The 26246-nt window shown below is 39.3% G+C and overlaps 1 protein-coding gene across 7 annotated transcripts in view; it reads left to right on the top strand.

Annotated features, from left to right (window-relative positions):
- The first annotated feature begins 5474 nt into the window (after positions 1-5474).
- The window catches only part of KCNT2 (potassium sodium-activated channel subfamily T member 2), a 224771-nt gene continuing 203999 nt past the window's right edge, over positions 5475-26246 (top strand). For all 7 annotated transcript variants that reach the window (XM_019638150.1, XM_019638147.1, XM_019638146.1 and 4 more), the window contains exon 1: positions 5475-5761. In XM_019638150.1, the coding sequence (XP_019493695.1) occupies positions 5667-5761 (95 nt within the window). In that variant the 5' untranslated portion in view covers positions 5475-5666. The remainder of the gene's footprint in view (positions 5762-26246) is intronic.

Raw genomic sequence — 26246 nt, 5'->3', positions numbered from 1 at the left:
AGCTGAGCCATCCTGCTACCTGTTGGCAGCTCAGTGGCTGCTCAGCTCAGGCCGGGACTCGAACCGCTGTTGCTCAGAGCTCAAACTCTTGAGCGAGCTCTTAACCAACTGAGCCACTCAGTCGGCCCAAAGCTGGAGTTTTCTAAACCTGCTGGAGCTATTCCCTCACAAATATACATATATATATTATACTGGGTTGTCGGAAAAGTCACGATGCATTTTTGCAATGAAAAACATAGAAAAAAATACGTCACGACTTTTCTGACAACCCAATAGCTATCAAGTGTTGTAGGTAGAAGAGTAATGGAGGGGTGATTCCTGGGTTATGGGAGGAGAACATGGTTGAAAGTTACTGAGTCACATTTGGCACTAAGTAATTCCTCCTTCGACTCTCCCTCCGAAAATTCAAATAAAGAGAGCCTAGAAGCCAATAAATGGGGCTATGCATTATCATTAAGCACGACACTGAGCGAGACGTGCACTTAGAGCCATGGGAAGAGGGAAGAAGCCAGGAGGAAGATGACAGAGGATGCTACTGATGACATAATATTACCTGTGTCCCGGCAGCTTCCCCTTGCAAGGTCTGTACATGCATTTCATCTCTCAGACCAGTTTTATTTTTAGAACGACAGAAAAACATTAGATGTGCTGAGTCAATTATGTTGGTCATTGGAATGTCTTTATCCGTCTCCAAATGGCCATCCCCTGTACTGCCTACTGGTGTCTCTCAGGTGGATTTGGGGAAAGGAATGGGGTATTCTGCTTCTTCATTTTCTCTCTACTGTGTCCTCTTTCCAGTGTTGCCGAAATGAAAATGATTTTGCTCATGTAGCTGGAGACGCTTGGGATATAGGGCAGATTTTGTTGCATGTTCCATCCTGTAGATAGAATCTATTTTGGCTTGAATCAAGGGTCACAGAAGAAAATTAATCAAGAAAAGAGAAGAACGCCTATCTTTACTCGGGCAGTAGAAGTTCAGTTCCCTTCGGGCTTTGTCCCCAGGTTCCTGAAACATCCCTTCTCCCCAGGAGCCTGTATGGTCCCTGTCTGTCTCTCCTCTCACTGTACAGAGAGCCAGGTACATTGATCCTTCCTGTTTCAACAGCCATCTCTACATTGATGCTTCCCAATGTTGTATCTCTAGACAAGAACGTGCTCCTGGCATTCTGACCCATCTATTCAAGCCTCTGGACTTTTCCATGTGAATGTACACAGATGGCTCAAAGTGAAATCATGGTCTCCCTCACACCGATGCCCGTACACTCACTGTTCACTGACGTTCTCATCCCAGGAGCCTACCAAGGACCATTGGTTCTCCACATTCCGTTAACTGTCATGATCTCTGTTACGAAGTCTGGTCAATACTGTCTTCTTCATTTCCCATACATTTGTCCTCTCCTTTCCGTCTGCACTGTGACCCTGCCTCATTTCGGACGAGTGGCATACCTCACCTGCGACACTGTGTAGCTCATAAACGGTCTTCCCCACCAATCGACCATCATCAACAGTGTTACCACAGTGACCTTTCCAAAGATTAATTGGGCTTTGGCACTACTTAATCCTCAAAAGATTCATCATTGTCTTTAAGTTAAAACTCAAAAAGTGTTGGCGTGGACCCCACCAGACGTGGTCCTCACTAAATGAAGGCAGCTCGCGGCTGCCAATGTTCCTGCTGACTTTTCTTCCTCCCTCGCTGGCCCTCCCTCACCAAATCACACACCCTGAGCTCAAACTACGCGATCCTTTTGAATATTCTGGGTCTACCGTTGCTTTCTGATATCTACTGGGTTGTCGGAAAAGTCATGATGTATTTTTGCAACGAGACACACAGAAAAAATACGTCATGACTTTCCCGACAACCCAATATTATTTGTACCTATATACTTGCTGCTGCTGCTGCCTCCACCTCACTACTCACTCACTCACTCACTCACTCACTCACTCACTCACTCACTCTTTTTTCATTCTTCAGGGTAGGTATCAGCTTCTCCAGGAAGCCTTGCTTGACTTCTCAAAACCGGAATTAGATGTCTGTATGTGCTTAACAACACAGCAGTCAGTGTGAACACTGGAGGGTGTGCCTCCCACGGGTTCTTCCCGCCTCCCATTAGATGAGGAGGTGCTCAGTTCATAGTCACTACTTAACGACTCCTTGTTGAAACGTAATTGAATGCATGTCTGCTCCACACTGCGATGCTGTGTAGCTTGCCGATGTTTTCTGAATGAATGTGGATTGCCCTGTGTTTTCCTGCCTATACAGATGAAGGCTCGAGGAAGTGAGTAGCCTAACATGTAGAAAGTCATTTTTATTAAGTTAATTCTTCCCTACTTCTTAAATTAGGAAATCAGGCTTCTCCCTAATCCTCATGTTTGATACTTTCTACTTCATCAGCATAATAATTCAGAAACTTTGGGGTGAATTTTCTTTGGGTGGTTTGGGGACAAACTAGCCCATTGCTTTGATCTACACTCCCTGTGGATAAGGTCACTGGAGACCATCAGGGAGGAAGGTGTAAAATTGTAATGCACAGAACGAAGTTTAAAACTGGTCCTAAAAATCGAACCTCATGTGATAGTAGCATGAAAGCTTTCACACACACAGAGAAAACGAGTGTATGAAACAGGAGATTAAAAGAGCACAGTGACAAAAAAAAAAGGAAACCAAGATAAAAAGAGTGAAAGAGGAAAATATATTTTAACAGCAGGAAATGGCATGACATGACAAAAAAAGAATAAAAATATAGTGTAGAAAGACAGGTGGAAAGACTGAAAGTCAAAATTAATGACAAAAAAATAAAAAGCCTGCCTACAGAAAATATAGAGATCAAAAAAGGAAATTCCAATTATAAATTGAAGCTCCAATGCCTCAACTTTGGTATATTTTAAGAATGGCAGGATAGCATTCCTTATATTGCATTATTCCTTTAATTTTCTTCAATTTGGAAATGTAAGTTTCCACTTTGACAAAACTTGTAAGGCACACAAACATCAGTGTGTCGCTAACACAGTCGACTCCATCTGCCTTGGCTGGTCACGTTCAGGTACTTTGTACCATTTGTATCCTTAACAGCTGTGCTGTGACACCATTAGCTGATCAGGCTTATACTTACTTGTTTATTACTATTATTTTCTTTTTAACATACTTATTCCCTCCGAAATTGTAATCTGGGTACATGGAAGCCAAATAATTAAGATTGCCACAAAGTGTAGAATAGGGTACAGTGCTTTCCTCTAAGTAAAATGCAGCTTTCCTGTCTCACCCCCAGCACTGAGGAGTCTAATGCTCAACAGCTGTTTTTCTGGAAGTACTTTGCTTCTGAGTCTGTGACTGATACGCAAATATTTCAGATTTGTGCCAAATATGTAAAGGCAGACTATAATAGTATAAATAAAAATATGAATATTAATTAACCTGCAACATGAAAAAGGTAGACTTCATAGAGCTATCTTAACAGCAGATGATAAGGTCCAAAATATTGGGTTGTCGGAAAAGTCATGACGTATTTTTTCTATGTTTTTCGTTGCAAAAATGCATCATGACTTTTCAAACAACCCAATAGAATCCCGGTACCCTCTCTTTTTTGGCCCCCACAAACTAATGATGTAGTGTAGCAACTGTCTCACTTGGCGAACTGATTCCAAAAGTCCATGTCAAAGAAACAAACCAATACGTAACTCTGGAGCTACAGCAAGAGTGAAAAGAAAAATTAATTTCCTAGGTTCAAAGCTTTTCATGCAGCTCAACGCACATTTGTTGGGATTTTGCTATCTTGAAGATACTGTGCTAGGAAGATAAGCCACCAGGAGCGAGGAAGGTAAGATGTCAGAAAAACGCAGTTAGTCCCAGAGCAGGCCAGAACAGAAGAAGCACTACAAGCGAAACACTCTCAAGCGGAATGAAGCGTTCAGAGGAGAAAGGCCTCCTAAGTAGCTGGAAAAACCAGGGAATCTAGCAGAGGACGTGTCATCTGAGGTAAGTCGGGGAGAGTGGGTCGGGTTCTGAAGGCAGAGTCCTGGGGTCTGACTGTTCTCTTTCCACTGTGATGCTCATCCCATTTTATCTGATATTACTTTTTTTTTTTCCTGTTTTCTCCTTGCAGTTCCAACTTTCTGTATAAACCCTCCACGGTATGACCTCACTGAGAATTAATCATATCAAATTCATCAGTGTCTCCTGACCAAACATTTTCTAATAACACTTTGCTTCTACTCACGCTATTCTCTCTGTTCGCGTCTCTGCTTTCTTCCTTTCCCTCAGGTAGGGTGCACACGAGTTGAGAAGGCTTAGTTCACGTTCAATCAGTGTGCCCCTGACCCCTCCGCGAATAAGCGTACCTCAGGTATTTCCAAATCTCGTTGTATGTTGCTTGATGACTGTGGTTCATAGTGTCATTTCCTCAAGAAGCTTGCTCCTTCAGGCACACCGGGCAGTGACAAAGGCTTCTGTGGACCCTCAGGTGTGTGTCTCAGGTGGGACTCAGTCTGCGTCTGTGTATCCCCTGAGGGAGGCAGTTCTTGGTGGGGGGACATGGGCAAATGGAACTAGGACGTGTGTAGCTACAGCAAGGTGTGGTAAGCAGCGGGTGGTCCTTGAAAGCACCTGGGGGAGCCTGGAGTTCCCTCCTCCTCTGACTGTGGATTAGGGATGGGAGCCTCCCCAGGTTGCCGCCTGCAAGCCCACAGCGCTGAGTCGCCCCAACAGTGAGGGACCCGCGGACAGCCCTGCGTGCGTTTCGGTGTCCTTTCGCAGCCATCATCTAAATGCCTCTCTTCAGTGGCCTAAAGAGGCCCTTCCTTCCTTTCCAAGACCAGGGAAACACCTCCTTTCTTGCAGACTGAGAAAAAAAAATAAAATAAAAGGGACTTTCCTGGGGCTGGAGCGGGGATTCCCTCTGCAGGAACGTGCATTTTTCAGCCCGCCTACCCAGCTGAAGGTGTGCAAAGCCAGGGGGCTTGGAGCACCTTGGACGCTCCGAGCATCCTGTGTCCCCCACATCTCTTGGCATCCCAGCCAAGGTCTGGAGCCTGGGAATCCGCTAATTAAGCGCTCCCCCACTGGTCGTCCCCAAGGCACCTCCATGCTGTCACCATGTTATGCAAATGAGGGGGCGTCTCATTGGCTGGGCCTCCGGCGCAGCTTGGAGGGCGCGTGCGGGGACAGCCCAGGGGGCGGTGTGGGGGACCCGGACCCACGGCCCCCCCGCGCTTCCCCGGGCTGTGCCAGGTGTCCACCTGCCCAAAGGGACCTGCCACCTTTCCGGGAAGCGCTCCTGCATCAGGCCGCGCACGCTCCCACCCGGTCCCCTCTTTCCAGGCACCGCGCGTTTTTTTCCAGCGAAGTAACTTTTGCATTCCCGCCTCCCCCGAGTCCTGGGGACCAGAGGCGGTGCCGATCCTGGGGGCGGTTCCTTGGCAGCGTAGATTCTTGTCGGAGCCAGACTTTTGCTCCTGGGCTGGGTTTGCATCATCCCCATCACACCCTCAGGAGAGAGGAACCAGCCCCCTTCCAGCCTGGGCTTCCGGCTCCAAGCAGACCCCCTCCCCCTTCTGCTGTCCCTCTCCCGGCCACTGCATGCTATCCGTCCTCTCCCGGAGCGCTGCAATATTTTCTTTCTGCCTCTCTCCGCTCCTCCATTTGTTTTGTGTTTCCCACTCTTTGAGGAAGGATGGTTGATTTGGAGAGCGAAGTGCCCCCTCTGCCTCCCAGGTACAGATTTCGGGATTTGCTGCTGGGGGACCAAGGATGGCAGAACGAGGACAGGTGAGCGGTGTGGTGCGGGGCTGTTCCCTGAATGCGGCTGAAAAGGAGACCCAGGAGGGGAGCCTCGAGGGGCGAGAGGAGGAAGAGGGAGCCCGCGGCCGGGGGAGGGCGGGCGAGGGACTCGGGTTTGTCTCTCCATTTTGACTCCAGAGCCGTTGCTGTGGACAAGGAACCTTTTCCTGTTCACTTTCTCATCCCTGCGTTGGATTGATTGCGTTTTTTCTGGTGCTTTTTCTTTTGTCTGCCTGTGCTTCCCTAGGGTGTGTATGAGGCTGGTATCAGAGGTACAATACACCCACAAAGCATGCAATCTCAGGGCCAACCAGTTTTCCTTCCCCCCTGAGGGGCTGGTTATCACATTCGAAAATGTATTCAAGTTGGCGGAAAAAGCACATTAGAAACTTAAAATGTACTGCACCCATTTACTTTCTCCTTGCCACTGATCCGCCGTCCACCTGCCCCTGGGCATTTCATGGTCTTTAAACATTTGGAGTTGCAGGTAGACAGTTGGTGTAAATATGTAACAGGTAGTCAATGGAAATGACGACGTTGGCCATTGACAGTTCTCACTTTGAACAGGTAACTAGTATTAATAACGACATTTGTATGGCACGAGCCAGCCTTTTCATAATGAATGTATTTTTAACCTAACTAGTATGTATGTCGCAAAATTAAAACTAAGTTTCAAACCTAGAATATTTATTATCAGCAAAATATTGCTCATGTGGTTTTCCTATAACATCACTGCTTTGCCTAATTAAACTTCTGAAATTCCTCTGCAGCTCGCTCGCTCTCTCTCTCTCTCTCTCTCTCTCTCTCTCTCTCTCTCTCTCTCTAAAAACCACATTTAGTCTTTTCTGGAATAGTCATTTCACATATTGCATACCACATTTCCTTGGTTTAAAAAATATGCTAACTAGGCTCTCAGCTCAATTGAAATGTTTCCTTGAAGTTCACTTTGCTATTGATGTTCTATTATAATTGCATAGAAGATCCATTATTGGTCTGATTTCAGAACCTCTCCATTCACCACTGGGAAATCCCTTCCTTCGCTTCTCATCATCAGCACCCAATACAAACTCCTGTTCCCACACACGCGGAATTTTACCGTGTGCGCGAGTGGTCGACTTCTTCTCTGGTCTCAGATCAGTAATTTAAAGGGGTATGGATTCTTTGGAGAGGATAATATTTCAACCCGATCTCTTCTTCTCAGGCAAAAACGTATATATTGGTTAAAAATTAAAAGAGCAAATGCCAGTTTACCAGTATGCTGGGAAAGTAAGGTATTCTGAAGATAAAGAAAAGAATATTGAAACAAATTTGCAACACTCGTTCACATTGAGATAAACTGTATTGAGAGTGATTGAATCTATATTTTCTACTTCAGAGCCTTAGGATCATGAGGTAAAACAGAAATTCTCTATTCTGTGCAGAAAGCATAAGATGGGCTGAATATGTAGGGGGCATATTTTGGACCACATGGTGGTAGCCTTGGTTTTTAATATCGTATCCAAAATATTAACTTGTGCATGTGGTTGCTCCCATTTTTTTGAAGGATGCTACAGATACATGTCAGGGATTAAGAATTTTTGTTGGTTGAACGCCACCTAAATGAACCACTGCTATATTGAAAGCAAAGTTTTGTACATTTATTTACAATGTCTATGACCATAAAAGTTTATGCTAGCCCAACTTAAACTTAAAAATTAGGCCATGTTTATTATTAAAATAAAGTATTAGACATTTAAAAAAACTGCTCATCTAGTCTTAAAGATTTGGCTAATTTTGTGGCTTCATGGAAATTTAAGAATCAGCTTTGGTTCCATTTGTTGTCCATCTGTGAAGACAAGATCCTTTGATTAACAGGGACCCAGGCTTCAATCCTCTGCTTACTCCTTCACTAGCTGAGTGCCCTTGGGCAAGTCATTTTCTGCCATTATGAAATTCAGTAATCTTAGTTCCATAAGGAACAAGACTAACAGTTATTGGCACTAAGTAGTGGCTAGTGCTATATTAATGATACTATATGTTATGTATATGCATGTATGTGCATATATACACACACACATATGTGTATGTGAATTTGTGCTATATGTTAGCTCAGATACTCCCTGAAGAGTGGGTAATCATTTTAAGGACTAGGAAGCTACGTTTCTGGGAAATTAAATAGCTGCTCTTTGTAATATATCTTATAAATGTAAAGATGGCACTTGGGATCAGTTCTTTGTGACTCAGATTCCTCAAGAAGCTCCTAAGTTCTTCCCATTTAATTAATTTGAATTTATAAGAATGATTGTGCAGCGTGGAGCACAGTGTAGGTACTCATTAAATGTTAGTTTCTGTCTTCCCTTGTAATTTGCAGTCTGCAAGTCTTTTTTTATTTTTCTTCAGCGTCCTAAATTAATATGCAGTAAGTAAAGCCATCTCTTTGGTTTTTGGTATGCTCACCAATTCCTCTTTGTGGTGAAGGTGAGGAAACATCTTATTTTCCTCCACCATCTTTGTGACTTCTGTTATTGCAGAGTTAAGGAGGAAGCGCTCTTTCATAAAGCGATAGGTAGACAGTGTCGACCAACAGATACATTGGGTGCTCTGCCCACATTCTCCAGGCTACTTTCTGTGAACATCCTCTAACTGGGGCCTTTTGGTTTTTTTGTTCTGTTTTGTTCTGTTTTTATCTTCTGGCCTCAGCATCACACAGGTCTGCTTGGAGAGCTAGCCGGGTGTACCACTAAGCAGGGATTTGCTAGATAAGGACCTTAGCTTCCTGATCCTTGACTGGGGTAATTCTGAAGCCTCTCCTACCCTGTGTTCAGTGGGATGGAACTCCAGTTGCCCACAGCGGTAACTGGCTTGATACTGCAAGCTCTCTTACCATCCTTCCCGCCATTCCCCTCCTGGTATTTTCTGGATCATTTCCCACATAAACTACTTAAGCTCCAGTCCTTCTCAGAGTCTCCTTCTGGGGGAAATTTGAACCAAGGTGGGTATCTTCTCGGTCTAGAGTCACATCCTAGAAATGACAGGGGGATTATATGACGGGCAAGTGGACACCTTCTACCTCGCTCTTCACTGAAAGAACTTTAAAACCAGTCTTAGTAGGGCAGCGTCGACTGGCATGTGGAAAAGAGTGGGGAGTCTGGTCGATGTGTGAAGGGTGTTGTTAAAGAGAGAATATTGGTGGGTCTATACAACGCACCCTAGTTTTCTGTGAACTAACCTTGGGTAGTTCACTTACATTTACAAGGTACCATCATTTGGTAGGGGAATACGCACATGTAAGGTACATGTAATATGTATGGGTACCGTCACGCATCCAATAATGATGTTTGAGTCACCTACGGAACGCATATACTGCAGTAAGATTATAATGGAGCTGAAAAATTTCTGTCGCCTAGTGACGTAGCTTGCAGAATATCATCGTGCCATGCTTTACTCACATGTGTGCGGTGATGCTGGTGTAAACAAACCTACTGCGCTGCCAGTTGTACAGAAGTACAGCACACACAATTAGGTACAGTCTGTAATACTCAGTAATGGTAACGAATGACTATGTTACTGCCGTATGTATCTCCTAAGCTGTACATTTGATCGTTATATTGGAGCATACCTATAAAAGGCAAGTTTGCTATAAAATAATATGCCATGTTACCTTGGGCAACAGCCTCATGCATCTCGTATTTATGCCTCTTCTGATTGCATCATTTGCTCTCGTGCTTGATTTAGTCTTGTGTTTTGTGCAGTAACGTGCTGTCCAGGCTCGCAGCCCAGGAGCACGAGGCTGTACCATTCAGCCCAGGTGTGCAGTGGGCTATGCCATGTAGGTTTGTTTTAGTACCTTTATGATGCTCGCAGAATGACAACACCGCCTAACGATCCATTTGTCAGAACATATCCCTGTAGCTAGATGGGCATCACTGTATATATGATGCATATGGGGTAACGCTGTGTTCTGTATGAAATACACATAATGTGTCTGTACTATATACATAGTGTACATATACATACGTATATATATGTATATATATATATATATATATATATATATATATAAAACGTATGCATCCTTATATAGTTACCTCTCATTTGCATTCTGCTTTTCTGAGTAGGGCAAGGGAACAGAGTTAGCTATAGCCGTGCAGATAATTGAGCTCATGAATAACTTGAATTCTGGGAGCCATGAAATAAGTTTGAGAATTGCTAAATGAGAACAATGCTTATGATTTGGGGGTGTCTATTGTATATATGATGCTCATTTATTTTGTTGGCATCCTGAGTAACCCACACGTCTCATTCAAATGGGCTGTATAATATTTCTGTAATGGCCGTTTGTCCCTTTAGCTTTTTTGTGAATGCATGCTGCATTCAGCTAGGTTTTGGGAAGGTTACAGGAAAGAATATGAAACAGTGCTTGCTCAGGAGATGTTCACAGATGTAATTAGAGGTGAATTGCCCTCCAGGTCATCGACAGTATTGTGTATCTTATGATGATGTCCTCACAGGATTTCCATTGTGAGACTGTCTATCAGGCACTATTTGTGGATAGGACAATCAGTGTTCACTTGAAAATAAAGTAGCTAAACTCACTATAGTAGAGATGAATCAAAGTAGTCAATATATTTTGAATCTACTATTTAGAATACTTAGTATCTTCACAGTTAGTCTATGACAGAAACTGATAGGATTGGAGACTGAATTTAACTGCTTTTATATGGGATCAATTCCGTAATATGTAGAATGGTACTAGTGTTACAATCCACTGTTTTCGGTTTTGAGGTTTCTAAGATTCATAAAACAATACAGATTTAGAATATTCTCCTGAAGTTAAAGATTGGTAAATGTCAGGCTTTAAATGCCTTCAGACAGTTAGAACAAGCCTTTCTCATCTTTGATCATGACTTAGTAAAGGTTGGCACACAATGCACTTGATGTGAATAAATGATCACAATGGGGCTAAATTACCGTTAATGGACAGTTCTCAGCTGCAGTCATGAAGGAGGAGGCCATTTATTTAATTAACACCATTCTGGTTTTCAAATATCTGTTCAGTTGTTCCAGCTCCATTGATTTTAAATGTATGTTTCATGTTTTGTAGGTGGAATTTAAAAGTAAGGCAAGAGAGTCACCTAAGGAATTGTAGTAATTGAAAACATAAAAGGATTTGAACAAAGAGTACAATTCAATCAATTAATGGTTTAAGAAGTATTTATAAATGGGAGAAATGTTTGGATAGGTTTGGAGTATGTGTAATTGTAGATATTGTACAATGCAGGTATCTTACTGTATATAACCAAATTCAATTGAGGGAATGGGTTTTGGATCGGCAGATGACATATTTATATAATTTACCAATTTTATCTCCCTTAATAAATTCCATATTAGTTTGAAAAGTAGCTATTTAATGTAGTTATTCTAAGTTTGTAAGTTCAGGTCAGTAAATACACTTTTAAAAAATTTTAATGTTAGAATTCAATGAAAAAATGGGCAAAGAACCTGAATAGATATTTCTTAAGAGGACATGCAGATGACCAGTACACATATGAAAAGATGCTCGACCTCACTAATCATCAGAGAAATGCAAATAAAAACCACAATGAGATATCACCTCACCCCGGTCAGAACAACTATCATCAATAAATCAACAAACAAATGCTGGTGAGGTTGTGGAGAAAAGGGAACCCTGGTGCACTATTGGTGGGATTACAGATTGGTGCAGCCACTATAGAAAACAGTATGCAAGTTCTTAAAAAAATTAAAAATAGAACAATTGACCCTATGACACAGCAATTCCATTCCTGGGTACATATTCAAAGAAATCAAAACACTAACTAGAAAAAATACATGCACCCCTATGTTTATTGCATTGCTGTTCACAATAACCAAGATATGGAAACAAACGAATGTCCATCAATAGATGATTGGATAAAGAAACTGTGGTACATTTATATAATTGAGTATTACTCAGCTATAAAAAGAATGAAATCGTACCATTTGTAACAACATGGATGGACCTAAAGAACATTATGCTAAGTGAAATAAGTCAGACTGAGAAAGACAAATACCATATGATCTCACTCATATGTGGAATCTAAAAAACTGAATGAATGAGCAAACAAAACACAAATAGGCTCATAAATACAGAGAACAAGCTGATGGTTGATAGATGAGAGGGCTTTGGGGGATGGGGGAGAAGGGGAAGAAATTGGAAAGTACAAATTGGTAGTCACAATATAGTCATGGGGATATGAAATACAGTATGGGGAATATAGTTAATATTGTAAACATTATGTAGGGTGTCAAATGGATACTGGATTTATCTGGGGGATCACTTCATAGACTGTGTAGATGCCTGACCACTCACTGCACTGTACACCTGAAACTGATATAATATTGAATGTCAACTATAATTTTTATATATACACACACACACACACAGGATGTGTAGTACAGCATAGGGATTATAGTCAGTGGTATTGTAACAGCTATATATGATGTCAGAGGGATAGTAGGCTTGTCGGGATTATCACTTTGTGAGGGCTGTAAATGTCTAATCATTATGTTTTGTACACCTGAAACTAATAAAACATATTTTAAGTGTTATGAAAAAGAATAAAGTGTTATTATTACAGTTTAATTATATAATGGAATGAACCATGCATGTGCAGTAGCTATAAAAATAATTTAAGCTTTTATTGTTAGAGAACGCAGACAATGCTGTGCTTCTTAGCACTGTGTGTTACATTAAAGGAAATCTCCAAAAATAAGGCAATAAAAATTTACCTGCTACTGAAATAACAGTGCAAAAAACTGACTGTGTGTGTATGTGTGTGTGTGTGTGTGCATGCGCGCATAGGGAGAGGGAGAAGAAGAGGGAGAGGGAGAGGGAGAGGGAGAGAGACAAAGAGAGAGAGAGAGAGAGAGAGAGAGAGAGAGAGCAAGCCAAAAAGATTTATACACATTTTAAGAAAGGAAAACTATTAAAATTGTAATACTCTACATATACCAATAACAAAAGATGAATACAAGTCACATTTGACTTCTGCAATTACAAGAGGTGCTCAAAGTGGTTCCCATCAGTGTCCAGATACCTCTGACTATGGCAAACTACTGTTTGAGCAATGTTGACCAAAGTGTCCACTTGTATACGTTTTTTTGGCACCCTTGGTGTGTGTGTGTGTGTGTGTGTGTGTGTGTGTGTGTGTGTATAAAACAGAGAAAAATGCAACAATAATTACTGTTTGTTAATAGTTACCAAAAATTTAAACATTAATATCTTATGTAAAACTATCTATGATTCCTTTCTTTTGACCCGCTCTTGTAAATAAAATTGAAATGTGGCTTTTCAAATTCCTTAGAATTTACTTTTAAAGCTGGATTCCATTTACCATTCTCATATCAACTTTCTGTATATGGTTATGTATTAATACTACCTCTTCTGTGAATATTACACTTTTAACTCAAAGTATCTCTCTACACATAATAAGTCTTGGATAAGGGAGGTTGAAAAGTAATTTCATTTTCCACATAAGGTATGTGACATTTTAAGGAGATTAAGCTTTCCATTGAACAGTTTCCCCAGTGCAGCTTCAAGTGGTCTTACGGATGAGTACAACAACATGCTCCCAGATGAATGACCAAGAACATAATTTCAGCTAATTTGATTGTTTTATCAAAATTATTACCATCCTTTTTTTCTTCTATGTTAGTAATGTAACTCAACTTCGGCAAAAAGAGATTTGAGAGGTGTATGAGGAGGAATATAAATGAAGGCTAAACACTGACAGTTTGGCCTTCATTACTGGTACAAAATAAAAAATTAACAGTATGCTTAGTTATAACATGTAGCTGTACCTAGGCAATGATTTAATCTTTTTTGCTGTTGTTAATAGTGAATGCAGTATTTTTATTGACTTTTTCAAATCATGGTCCTGTTTATTAAAATGTTTTATATGTTCATAAATCATTTTGTCATTGATGGTTCATTAGTTTTTATTAGTGCATTTATATATTGCTAATACTGTCTTACTTATGTCATCCAAGTTACCTTTAGAAAAAGCAAAATAAATATTTTTTACACTGAAATTTACCCAGTTGCTTCATATATTGATACTTCAAAATTAAATTGGTTTTACCTCTTTGGAGCACTATTTAATACATGCCTGCAATCAAGATGTATTTAAATGAATGCTTTTCCTGAGTTAAAATTGCTAATTAAAATTTTCTGTATAAAAGTAATCAAAACAATAGATAAGGACCCAGAGAGACCATTACTTTTACTCTTTGACAATCCTTGACTGGATATGGGATTTCTTGTTTTTGTTTTTATGGGTCTTGAAAAAAATTCTTTTCACAAGGATCTTAATGCTAGGACAGAGATCAAATCGTGACTTATGAGAAAATCACTTGCAGGACAGGGTGAGAAGAAAAGGCTGCATATGGGACACTGACACAAACCTCAGTCCAAATTCAAAATTGGATGCGTGGATTTGTAAAACATGGGACGCAAGTGAAGGTGGGGGACTTGCAGGCCCTTCTCATATGACAGCGGAGAGTAGGTAATTCAAGCAGGGCCCCAGACTCCTTTCTGGTATGGAACCTTCTTCAAGGTGTGAGCAACCGACCAAACTTTCTGAACAAACACATGATAAAAGACTGAGTCCAGGCACAGATTTTACTCTTGCTAGTAAATAGGATATAGAACGTTACCAGTCCGTCCAGCAGTTAATACTACCCATATGAAATATTTATTCCTAATATTCATTTATAAATGATGATTGTAGTCCATTCTAATTAACAGGGGAACCAAGAAATCTGCCACATTATTAACAACCACCAGCTTGACCTTCTCAGCCAGGCCACATTATTTGTGTTCTATTGCCTAAAACAATCCTTAATACTGACAGCGTTTATAATACAGGGATACCTTGGTTTGCGAGCATAATTCGTTCTGGAAACAAACTACTCGTATTGCAAGACATCGCTCATTTACCACGTGAAAATGTATTAGAAATGTTTGCTCGTCTTGCGGAACCCTCGCAAACCACATTACTCGCAATCCAAGGTTTTACTGTGTGATGTATTATGTCACTGCTGTATTCTTAGTTACACACTCATGGGTTACAGAGCAAAGGTTACTGTTTCATAGGAGCTGAGGTGGCCCTGTAAGCCCTGCATGCAACCAACCACCTCCTGACCACCCTTCAATTTAAAGCTTTGTTCATGGGCATTCAGCCTCATAACTTGTCCCCGCATCTGGGCTTTGGACTACCCTGAGCCACTGTGATGTTTGATTGCTTATCTCTCCTACCGAACAGTGACCATGTACACGCATGCTTGCAGCAGATAAATAAAAACAGCGGCTCCGTGAAGGCAAGAAATCAGTGAAAATGGCATTAGATTCCTTGTATCTGATCATCTGGAAGCGGAAGAGAGCATCAGACATTTCGGGCCCTGATTCCTCCATAACTAGATACAACTAGAACATGCTCCTAAGGAGACTCTGAGATGCTGTGTCATTTCAAGGGAAGGAGGAACCGCTGCATAGCCTTGGAAAAATACATCATTTGTGTAAACGAATTCAGCGCATCAGTGGTATTAGGGTTACTTGTCTCCTTTGACTGGAAAGGGAGATGGGTTTGGAGTTGGGACGTGAGGAGGTTGGAGGCTGGAGCGGTGTCTGAATGGGGCAAAATGCTCCTGGGTTGGGAGATAAAAGGAGGCTGAGGCAGTGAGATTTCTCTCCACAATATTGTCTGGGGTCCATCATGTTAGTCTTCGGGGTTTTTTTTGTTTTTTAACAAATAGAAGCAGTATCCCACGAAAACAGAAACGGGGTCCCAGGCTGGCAGGCCTTGCTGGTCTGTCTGGCAGCTGGTCCCCAAATCTTTGACCCTTTTCCTGTTCTGTCTTCCCTGGGCCTGTCTTTGGGGCTGTGCTATCGAGCTCGCAGCATTCCTGCCTCTAAGAGAAGCTGCTCCCTCTGCGCATGCGTTCCTTGAACTCAGAGTCCTGTTACTTCCAATTTTCACAGTATGTACATACGCGTAAGAGGCGGCCTTTGCATACGAAGCCGAAACACAGTGAACCTGAGGAAGAAAGGACTGCCTGTTCTGGACTTTCTTGCCCTAGACTTTGAACAGAAGCAGAAGGATGAATTGTTATTACCAGGGCACGTTTAGCCCATCTTGTAAATCACTGTGGGAACAGGGATAAATGCGGATTAACACGTTTCGACCTGATTTAAGTCCCTGTGGGACAACTTGTAGCTTTGTCCACACATTGCAAACGCTTAGGTATTAACAATGGAGACCAGATGTGGCTTCGGAACGGACAGCCGGCTGTCTCAGGGCTGGCAAAAATGGAAATGCCACTAGATCTAGGAATCACAAAGGATGATCAGTAAGCTGGACAGGTGCCAGTAAGGAGTGATGGCAATGACTAGTCACTGTCACACCATCTGAAGGTGACATTTGCAAATTACAGACGGAGGCTTCTTGTGTTTGGTTTCTATTTCTTGCCTCTCTCCATGAGAGTTAATGTGCTGTTTCACCTATTTCTACTGAAAACACAGGTGATAAACTGAAAATGGATGATGACATTGAATATAGTACTTATCGTAAAAGCAGTGAACTTCTACCGAATATAATATACGCCACATTGTTTAAACATGTTACGTGTATTTCATTTAATCTGCACACTGGCTCTGAGGAATTCTGTTATTTTTCCCTTTTTATAGATGAATGACCTAGGGTACAGAAATATGTAACTCGTTCCAAGTTACATAATTATAACTGGTAGAACCAGAATCTAATTATTGTGCCTACAAACTATGTTTATAACATAAACAAAGGGGATTTAATACTATTAAATAACAGAGCAAACAAAAGGCAAACGAATGTGAATGCTTCTGAAGGTAGAAAAAATACAGCATCTTTGTAGGCAAGGATTACAATGACAAACTCGAAAGGAAAATTAGGGAATTTTGAAGTTGATGATATTTTGCGGGAGAGAATAATTTTTTTCCTAGGTGTAGAGCATTGGTTTTTTGACTGTCTGGAGTGCCTAGATGGAAATAGGAAATTAATAAAATGACTAAAGCAAAGATTCTATGTGTAATCTATCTATCTATCTATCTATCTATCTATCTATCTATCTATCTATCATCTATTTATCATCACCACCGTATCAATCACCTATATATCAATCTTCTATCTATTAACTGTCATTTATCAATCATCTATATATCAATCATCTATCATCTATCTATTCTCTATCTATCTATCATCTATTTATCATCACCATCTATCAATCACCTATATATCAATCTTCTATTAACTATCTGTCATTTATCAATCATCTCTATATCAATTATCTATCTATCCATCTATCTATCTATCTATCCTCTATCATCATCTTTCTGTCTAAACCAGAGCAAATTTGAATCAAAAGTCATCATTTAAGATCATATAATTAACCTGCCAAGAGTCCTCAAATGTCTACTTTTGAAGCTTTATTCGGGGCCCTCCATCTCCAGTGGCTCTTTGTTACTTCATCCACAACAATGACCTTTCTTTGGCTATGGTTGGGTGGTTTTTCTTTTTCCTGTTTCTCAGTAGACCTTTGAGGCTTGCTACTTATATTTCCACTTCCCTAAGGCATTTGTCCTTGTGTGAAATTCACTTTTCTTCACCACTGTACTGGTTGCGGAGATGTTAGGAGGTTTCCACGGGGTAGTGCGGGGTTACCTGACTGAGGGTTTAACACTCAGTCCTACCTATGAGGATTCACTTGGTCCTAAGGAGATTTGTTGGTTCACAGAAATGCATGTAAGAGCACATAACAAGTAGAAACATAGCAGAACAAACGACAGTAAGGGGTAGCGGGGACCAAACCAGGTTAGAGTTGGTGGCACATGAGCTGAATTCCATGAGGTTCTGCCGTCACTGGATGAGCCACAAAGCTAGCCAGAGCGAGGAAGAAGGCATGCTCAGTGACAACGACGAGAAATACACTAGCAAGCAGTTCAGGAGAAACCCCCTTTCCTGGGTGTTCCAACTGAAAGGCCATTGCTCCCGTGTATCTCAGTTAGTGGGCGGGCGATGGCCTCACCCACTCTCCTCTTGTAAATCATAGCAAGTTTCCTAAGACTTTTCCAACATTCTCACTGCCAGCTGCAGACATAACTAGGAAGAATTATTCGCTTAGATCCACAGGACACACCAAAGTGTATTTCAGATGCACCTCGTAAGACAAAAAAAAAGGAACACCTGAGGTTACTGATGGATTGTGACTGTTGGATTGAATCTTCCTTAAAAACCATCCATTTTCCTACAGATGGCTGGCTTTAATAATTAAGATTGCAAAGAGTTTAGAGTTCCATTCCTCATCGCAAACCTGGAGTATAAATGTAGTTAACAGCGCCTAGGTTGGCCCTCCCTAATCGGATGGATAGACAGGATTCTAACCACAACACTAGCCTGAACTGGGGTTATGCTCACCTCCTCCCAGATATTGGGTTAATTAATTTATTTTCTTTTTCCACAAATGCCTAAAGTAAATATGCAATTTAACACCCTATTAAGGCTTTGTAAGCATCCTGAATTTAGGTGTTTAAACAACCCTATATATCTCTATATAAATAGATAGAGATACACGTTACGCAGAAAATTATTATTGCAGACTTAGGGTTGCTAAGTAATTGATATAAGATAAATAGCCTCAAACAAAAACATGCTTTCAACTTACCACCTATATCACTATAATCCTCCCGAATTCTACATTTCAAAACTTCACACTAGTTTTATACTATTTTTTCAGCTTGCTTTCCTAATTAGTTATCCGTTCCCCCGTCCATTCTATGTTAATAGGATTTCATTTCTTATTTAAATTTCTACAGTGCTTCCTAGCATGCCTCATTGTTCCAAGTCTGTTCCATGCACGCAGCCCCCAATACTCTTCCATGGCCAACTCCGGCCTCATTCAACCTATGCATGTTCATCATAACGCTCTTCACCATGATTTTAACATACAATATTCACGTTTTAAAAGCCATGCTCTGCCAACTAACGCTTATTGTGTGAAATTTAAACTGCTCAGCTCAGTCTTCAGTGCTCTTCACTGAGTACTTCATGAGTTCTTCCTAAACTGCTCTTTGAAATGTAATCACCGCGCTTATTCAAGGAAACCAGCCCTCACCTCACGTGCTGATGGCTGCTTTTGCTCAGATCCTTGCAGGGTCTGGGCTGTCTCCTCCTCTCTTCCTGTCCGTGTCATTCTCTCCGTCATGACCGGACCCCAAACTAGACAGAGCCAGTTACTAATGAGCTCTTTGAAATCATTCAGTATATTTTACTTAATGTTATGATTTATAACCACATGCTATTTCAGGTATAACACATAACTTTTCTAGGGAAAAAGCCGTATCTTCAATTCATGTGGGATCCTCCCACATTATTTAATCCAACTGGTTTACAGAGAGCCTCCAAGAATTTTAGTTCTGTAATATAAGGAAGTTTTAAAAGACAAAAAAGTCACAGCTATGAATATATATGTACACCATATATATATATATATATATATATACACATACACACACACACACACACACACGTATGTGATTATGGTAAAAGTAAGAGCTTATTTCAATTTTTTTTTTCTCCCCTGGAAACAATGTTTTAAAGCTCATTCTAAATCCAGGTACGGTAGTTTCAATTATTTGACTTGAAAATGCCTTTCCCACATCTCAGTTAATATTTCTGAGGAGCTTTCCTTTGGAAATGGCGAAGCAGAGGGTACTTCAGTCCATAATTCCTACTGTGACAATTCTAAGGACGGTTCAAGTGAATTCTGAAATTTACACAGGCAGCTGCTCAGCGGAAGCCATCCATTGGCTGGACAGCCAGGGGTGCCACTGGCTAGGGGTTTGTGGAGGTGCTGAAAAGAGCAACTCCGTCTATCTCCTGCTCACATGGGGAATGGGGGCAGTACTTACATAATTGGGACAAACAGAAAGAACTCTTTTTTTTGTCTTAAATCCTGTACATTTTTTTTTCTTATTGAAGTACAATGTGGAATGTGTCTAATTTTGCAGTGCTATTATGAATGATTTTCCTGAGGAGTAAAAATAGATGTAAAATGTATCTGACCATTATCTACACATGTTCCAAGTCATTGACTAGAAGGATATTATTCTAAAACATGTATATTCCCATTATTAATCTATTTACCAAGTCAGAACCTTAATTTTTTTTTTCTTGGCACGGAATGACTACTTTTGATTTAACGTCATTCTCCTTTTCAGTACCTGAGAGAAGCTTGTAATACATGTTTGTATGCTTGCAACCTTATTACCACATGGCAGGGAGGAGAGAGACAAACTCTAGTACTTGTATAGTTAAATGTGTGCTTAAAAAAAGGGACTAATTATACGTTCATTATAAAGTTGTCCTGAATTGCTGATTTTATGCCTCCTACAGCATATCCCAAGTCATGTCGTCTTTTGGTAGACCTGTGTAATGAAGTGAGGGGACAGTTCCTCCATGCGTCCCAAAGTGTACTTAAATGGCACTATTCCTGCTACTCTACGAGGTAGGACAATGTCTGAGGGGTTCCCAAGACATGATGTACACTATCCTTGAACTTCTACTGTGTTGGAGAGGTTGGCATAGAAAAGAACTATCAATTAGGACATGGTACAAGGGACAGAACTATTAGTGCCCTGGCAAAAGCTTCTGGGCGAGTTCTAGAAAGACAGTAAATTTGATGTATTAGGATTCACGCATTAGGAATTAAGAAGTAATGGCTAGCACAGAGGCACGGTGGATTTTCCACAGGGCAAGTTGCAGCGGAAAAATGCAGCAAGTAGACTACATTGGAAAGCATGTAAGGTGTGTGTGGCTTGGTAATGGATATTAGTAGTTTGGGGGGAAGAGTGTAAGGAGAACTTACATCGCCAAGTGAAAGAGTATGATTTTTTTTTCTTTTTCTGTAGACTGGGGAATTGTTTAAAGTTTTGAATAAGGAAGCGGCGTGATCCAAGTTGTAACTTTTGTGGAATTATTAATTCAGAACTATGTGGAATGGCTTGCAAGAGAGTGGGGAGATTTATTAAGCTCCTTTGGTGGGCTAGAAGAGGTGGAGCATTGATGGTGAAAATGGCAAGAAAAACAAATCCGATTGAAAACTTGGGAGGTGTCCTTAACAAACTTGAGAATGGACTCAGGTGGAGACAATCTATGTGAAAGGAAATATGAAAAGAGGATCAATTAGTGTGTTTGTCATGTTCATGCAATGCAGTGCGATATTACTCATTTGGATTATAAATTCTAGTGGCAAAACTTCCAGTATCTAATCAATGTGCCTTGCAAAACATCCAAGAAAGGTGCTATTTTGTATGCTCATTTTTGTTATGAATCAAATTTGATTCAATATGCAATAGTTAAGTCCTGACCACCAGCTGTGTCTGTGCTAATGTCTCTGAAAACAAAGAGAAGCTCTTCCCAACTTTCACTTACTTATCTCAGAAAGGGAAGAAGGACAAATAATGAAGGCCCCTGAATAAGTCATTTTGTGACAACCTTGATGAGATGCCCTAGGAACTTAACTCTTGTTTATTGGGTTGTCGGAAAAGTCATGACATTTTTTCTATGTTTTTTGTTGCAAAAATGCGTCATGACTTTTCCGACAACCCAATATATCAATTAGCTTGTGATAAAATTGGTTTCCTTGCATGTCGTTTTGCCACAATTCCAAGAATCTATTGACCACTTAAATTGAGGACTTCCTGTAATTATTGTGGAACATACTATGTAAAAATAATTAAGTATAAATACATTTTGTTAGTACAGAGGAAAAAAGATGATGTGATATTAGTTACATGTAATGTATACACATAATGCATTATATTTTATTTAAATAATTTTAAATGAACAACAATGGCTTGACAAAAGTTTTCTCTGGTATTGGAATGAGGAAAGACAGAGTTATTTTATTATTTTTCTAAAAAGCTTTTAGAAGGTTTGTAGGAGTACATACTAAGTAATGCTTAGTAAAAATTTATTTTAAAACGTATATGCCTAAATTAAAGACCTCTTTTAATTAAATGGGTGAGTATGATACACTACATGTTCAATAACTTACACAATGAATACAAGGGACAGTTAAGATGTATTAAAAACACCTAGAAAGACCCCAAGATATCAGGGATTTGCAAGGGTAAGCAAATATGATGAATTTCAAGGAATATAACACATGTCACAAATACACATACTCACGATGTATACTTTTATAAGGAGGGGGCTACTTTTTAGATAGAGAATGATGGGGCTGTTCTCAGAAGGGTTGGGCTTTGGTTGGGTAGACAGTTTTAGTCTTAGAAAAATGAGGTCAAGTGTTATGTTTAAATTTATTAGAAAATTCAGTTGTTTATAAATCATTCAAATAGTTTCATTCTTTTATTTTGAAAATCAAGTTTGGCCTTTTCATCCTAATCCTTCTAGACCACAAATACTACAGGAAATAGTATTTTTGAGACCATTTTTTAATATAGTCAGTACATTCTAATGGGCAAAGCTGTTAAAAGGGTATGTAAAATACTTTACTGACACACAGACACATACATATGTTTATTTTATATGTAGTGACCTTAAGAATTATATTTAAACAAATGGAGTTATAGTGGAGAAGATACAGTTTTGTCATCTGATGTTTTCACCTAACCTATTGTTAAGTAGATCTACTTAAATCTACTGAAATGTGAATTAAAAACACTGAAATGTATTTTTTAGTAGGTTCCTGAAACAAGATTATTTATCGTTGTATAATAGTCCATAATATGAATAGGTCATATTTACTTAATGAGGTATTGTTGCTCGACATTTAGGTTGCTTTCAGGCTATTTTACATTCCTGCGTCTAAATACTATCTGTAGGCGTCTCTATGGCCTCACTGATCATTTTCCTAAAATAAATGACTAAATGTGGAATTACCCTGTTAATGAGTAAGAACATTTTAGGGCTCTTAATGTATATTTCCACACTGTACTCCAAAAATATGTTTCAGTTTCTATGTACAGTAATTATTCCAGGTATTAGCATTTGATAAAAATCAACTGTAAAATATAAATTTACAACATGGTTGACTACAGAGCACTATATTAATCCTTTTTACTTTCCTTGTGTTTCGTCCTGGTCTCACTATATACAGAGGGTGACAAAACAATGTATATGCATTTTAAGAAAGGAAAAAACTGTATTAAAATTATGCTGATGGGAACCACTTTGAGCACCTCTTGTAATTGCAGAAGTTAAATGTGACTTGTATTCATCTTCTGTAATTGGTATATATTGAGTATTACAATGTTAATACTTTCTTCCTTATTTAAAATGTGTATATATTTTTTTGGCACCTTCTGTATTTACTGTCCTTACATATTTTCTTTGTATCTTCATATATTTGTATCATCAGCAAGACAAAAGCAAAAAAGAATAAAAGCAAGAAAATTGACACATCAGAGCAAGTATTAGCAATAACAATAAAAGTTTCTGCTTCCTAAAAAAATCTTAAAAGCTTACAGTAAGAGAATGTTTTTGTTTGCTAATAAAGTCGCTTATTTTGCTGTGTGTTGGTAGGAAAGAAAAAAAAAGGAAAACGATGAACAAATCACATAGAGACCTTGCCCTCTAGAAAAAGCTAATGATGTAAGTGAATAATATTCAGGTTTTTTATTATTTAAATCATCACATCCATGGCATACACATCCGTAGCATACTACACCTGAGACAATAGGGCAACAACTTTGCTTTCAATGTTTTCTCATTTTTTTTCCTTCTGCCTATTTAATCCACATTCAAATACTACCCAGGCCAAGCTGAGCCATAAAGCTGAGATATGCAAAAGGCTCTCCCTCTTGGAATGGCAGTTTAATTGCACAGTAATGAGAATTTGCTCCCCCCCCTCAGCTGACAGGAAATGTTTCTTAAAGCATTGATGATGATGATGATGATGATGGTATGATGATGATAGCTATCTTCCCACACTATTTTATCAACACAAATGTCAGGCAAGCATTGAGCCAGAGGGCTCTACTTTTTTGAAAAGATGAATGCATTTTTCTCTGGCATGAATTAGACAGTGGGAAACAGTGGAGCATGTCAGGATGTCAAAACACGGTAACCTGAGCTGTCTTAGTTCTGTGGTGGGCTTTTACTTTATTATTTTTTATCATGTTACACTTACCTAAACCACTGGATACTCCATTAAATCCTCAAAGCCAACAGAGTTGGTGTTACATGCTCTATGGGTTATTGGTGGTATTTTTTTTAAATTATGTATTAAAATGGTAGACGAGAATTTAAATGAAAAGTAAAAATAATTTCTCTATACTGAACATGTGTCTATAAATTACTGTGATTAAACCTACAGGAGCTAAATCTGATAAACATCCACCTAAATTAGGACTCTGAAATTAAAACATGATAGGTAACAATCTGAATAATGGTAATGAATGTTAAGAAATGATAATGCTTGGTGAATGGGGGCATGATGGTATGCGATTAAATAATTTAGAGGGAAAGGTCACACACTGCTAATGCTGATATAGTATAACTATTGAGGACAGAACCTCTGCAGGGACTCTTTCTGCTGGGTTTGGGTTCCTCCTTTAGCTGTCAGTTACCAAGTGCCTTGGGCAAGTATTTAATCTCTGTGGTTAACAGCAGCCTCCCCTGCAAAGTGATGATAATCTTACTGCTGTTGGGAGGTGAGATAATCCATGAAAAGCCTTAGCTCAGTACTCAGTAATAATTACTGCTAAATAAATGTTAGTTGTCTTTGTTGCTATTTTATGAGTAGTATGTTAGAAATTTTAGGCTATCTAGTCAGTCTTTAGAAGTCATCAGCGTGTTGCCTGACTTTAGTTATGATTTAGAATAATTATTTTTAAAAATACATTTAAAAACATACGTGCCAGTTCTTTAACATTCATTTAAGTTTTTTCCACATATAGAATGTTTTCTATGTTTTATCCAGTAGCTGTTATTTGTTTGTTTATTTTTCTACTCATCCCCCTATGTCCCTCCCCTCTGGCAACCATCAGTTTGTTCTCTGTATCTATGGGTCTGTTTCTGTTTTATTAGTTTTTTTGTTTGTTTGTTTGGTTTTTTTTTAGATTCTACAAATAAGTGAAATCATACACTATTTGTCTTTCTTTGTCTGACTTATTTCATTTAGCATCAACAAGTAGTTATGAAGAAAATGGAATCTGTATACAAAAGTTCATTACTGTTTTTTTGTTTCCTAAACTCTGAGTCGGTTTTAACAGTTTCATGTTAATTGTGCTTTGCTGCATCAAGCTCCAAGGTCAAGAATTCTTTTCATTATTTCCAGACAACAAGTCTTCTCTTCTCCTATGAGCACTATTAAATGCCACAGCTAAGAAATCAAGGGAAGAGACCCATAAACAAAATATAGTTCAGAAGGGTAAGATACAACGGGAGACATTGTAACTTGTACCACTAGGGCTTTACATTTTTTCCCCCTCAATTTTAATTTTTGTAGCTGTCTAACCTATTTTTCCCTGGCCGCGTGTTTCTACTTGTCTCACTGAAAAATTGTTTCACAAAAGGCAATTGGATGTTGGTTCTCCCAATAGCAGGGCACGAAGGTGGTACAATATCAAATCAGTTACCATCATTAGTGGCACAGAAAAGAATACTAATGCATATGAAAATGTTAGTTTTCTAACAACAAGGGAAGTCTAGATTGCTAGTTGACTAGTATCAAGCAATTTAAATTCTTAATAATATTGCTCATAGTTTAAAAATTTTGAATCAACAGTTTAAAAATCCCATGAAGCTTTACATAAACTTACAAAGTAGGAAATCCAATACCAAGAAGAGAATCAAAGGCTTGATTAATGTGCTCATCATATAATTAATAATTAAATAGAGTTGACATTTATGTGCCTTTAAAATAAGTATCTCTAGATTTATGTGCACTTAAATATTATCCAAAAAGGTGTCATTCTGAATATACCAAAGATGTAAAAATCAATGTATGTATTTAAAGTAGTACAGAAAAGGTCCTATTACCTAGAACTAAAACGTTGAGCCATCAGTGTTATTCTCCCTATCAAAATACTGTGGATGGGATATAAGCACTGAAGTAGTTGAAAATATGAAGTATATAAAAAATTTTAAGTCCTGAACCTCTAGATAAGCTATTCTGCTCTCAGTCCATGAATTATTAAGACATTGTCCAGGGAATTGAATTGATACATCTAATGGATGGGTGAATAAAAGACCTTTTTTTAGAAAAAAATAGAAAAAGAAAATAATTATTCTAAAGTAATTCCATTCTTTTTGTGGTTCTGTTATTCATAAGTTACCAAATTCATTTTGTGATCTTTATAATAAGCCTTATTTTGAATTAGTTTGCTTCCTCTTGGCCATAATAAATCGTTCAGTCATTTCCACTAAATTGGCCAATC

The sequence above is a fragment of the Hipposideros armiger genome, unplaced genomic scaffold (assembly GCF_001890085.2).
Source record: "Hipposideros armiger isolate ML-2016 unplaced genomic scaffold, ASM189008v1 scaffold_37, whole genome shotgun sequence".
Taxonomy (NCBI): domain Eukaryota; kingdom Metazoa; phylum Chordata; class Mammalia; order Chiroptera; family Hipposideridae; genus Hipposideros; species Hipposideros armiger.
The sequence above is the reverse complement of the archived record's forward strand: the minus strand, read 5'-3'. Positions and strand labels throughout refer to the sequence as shown.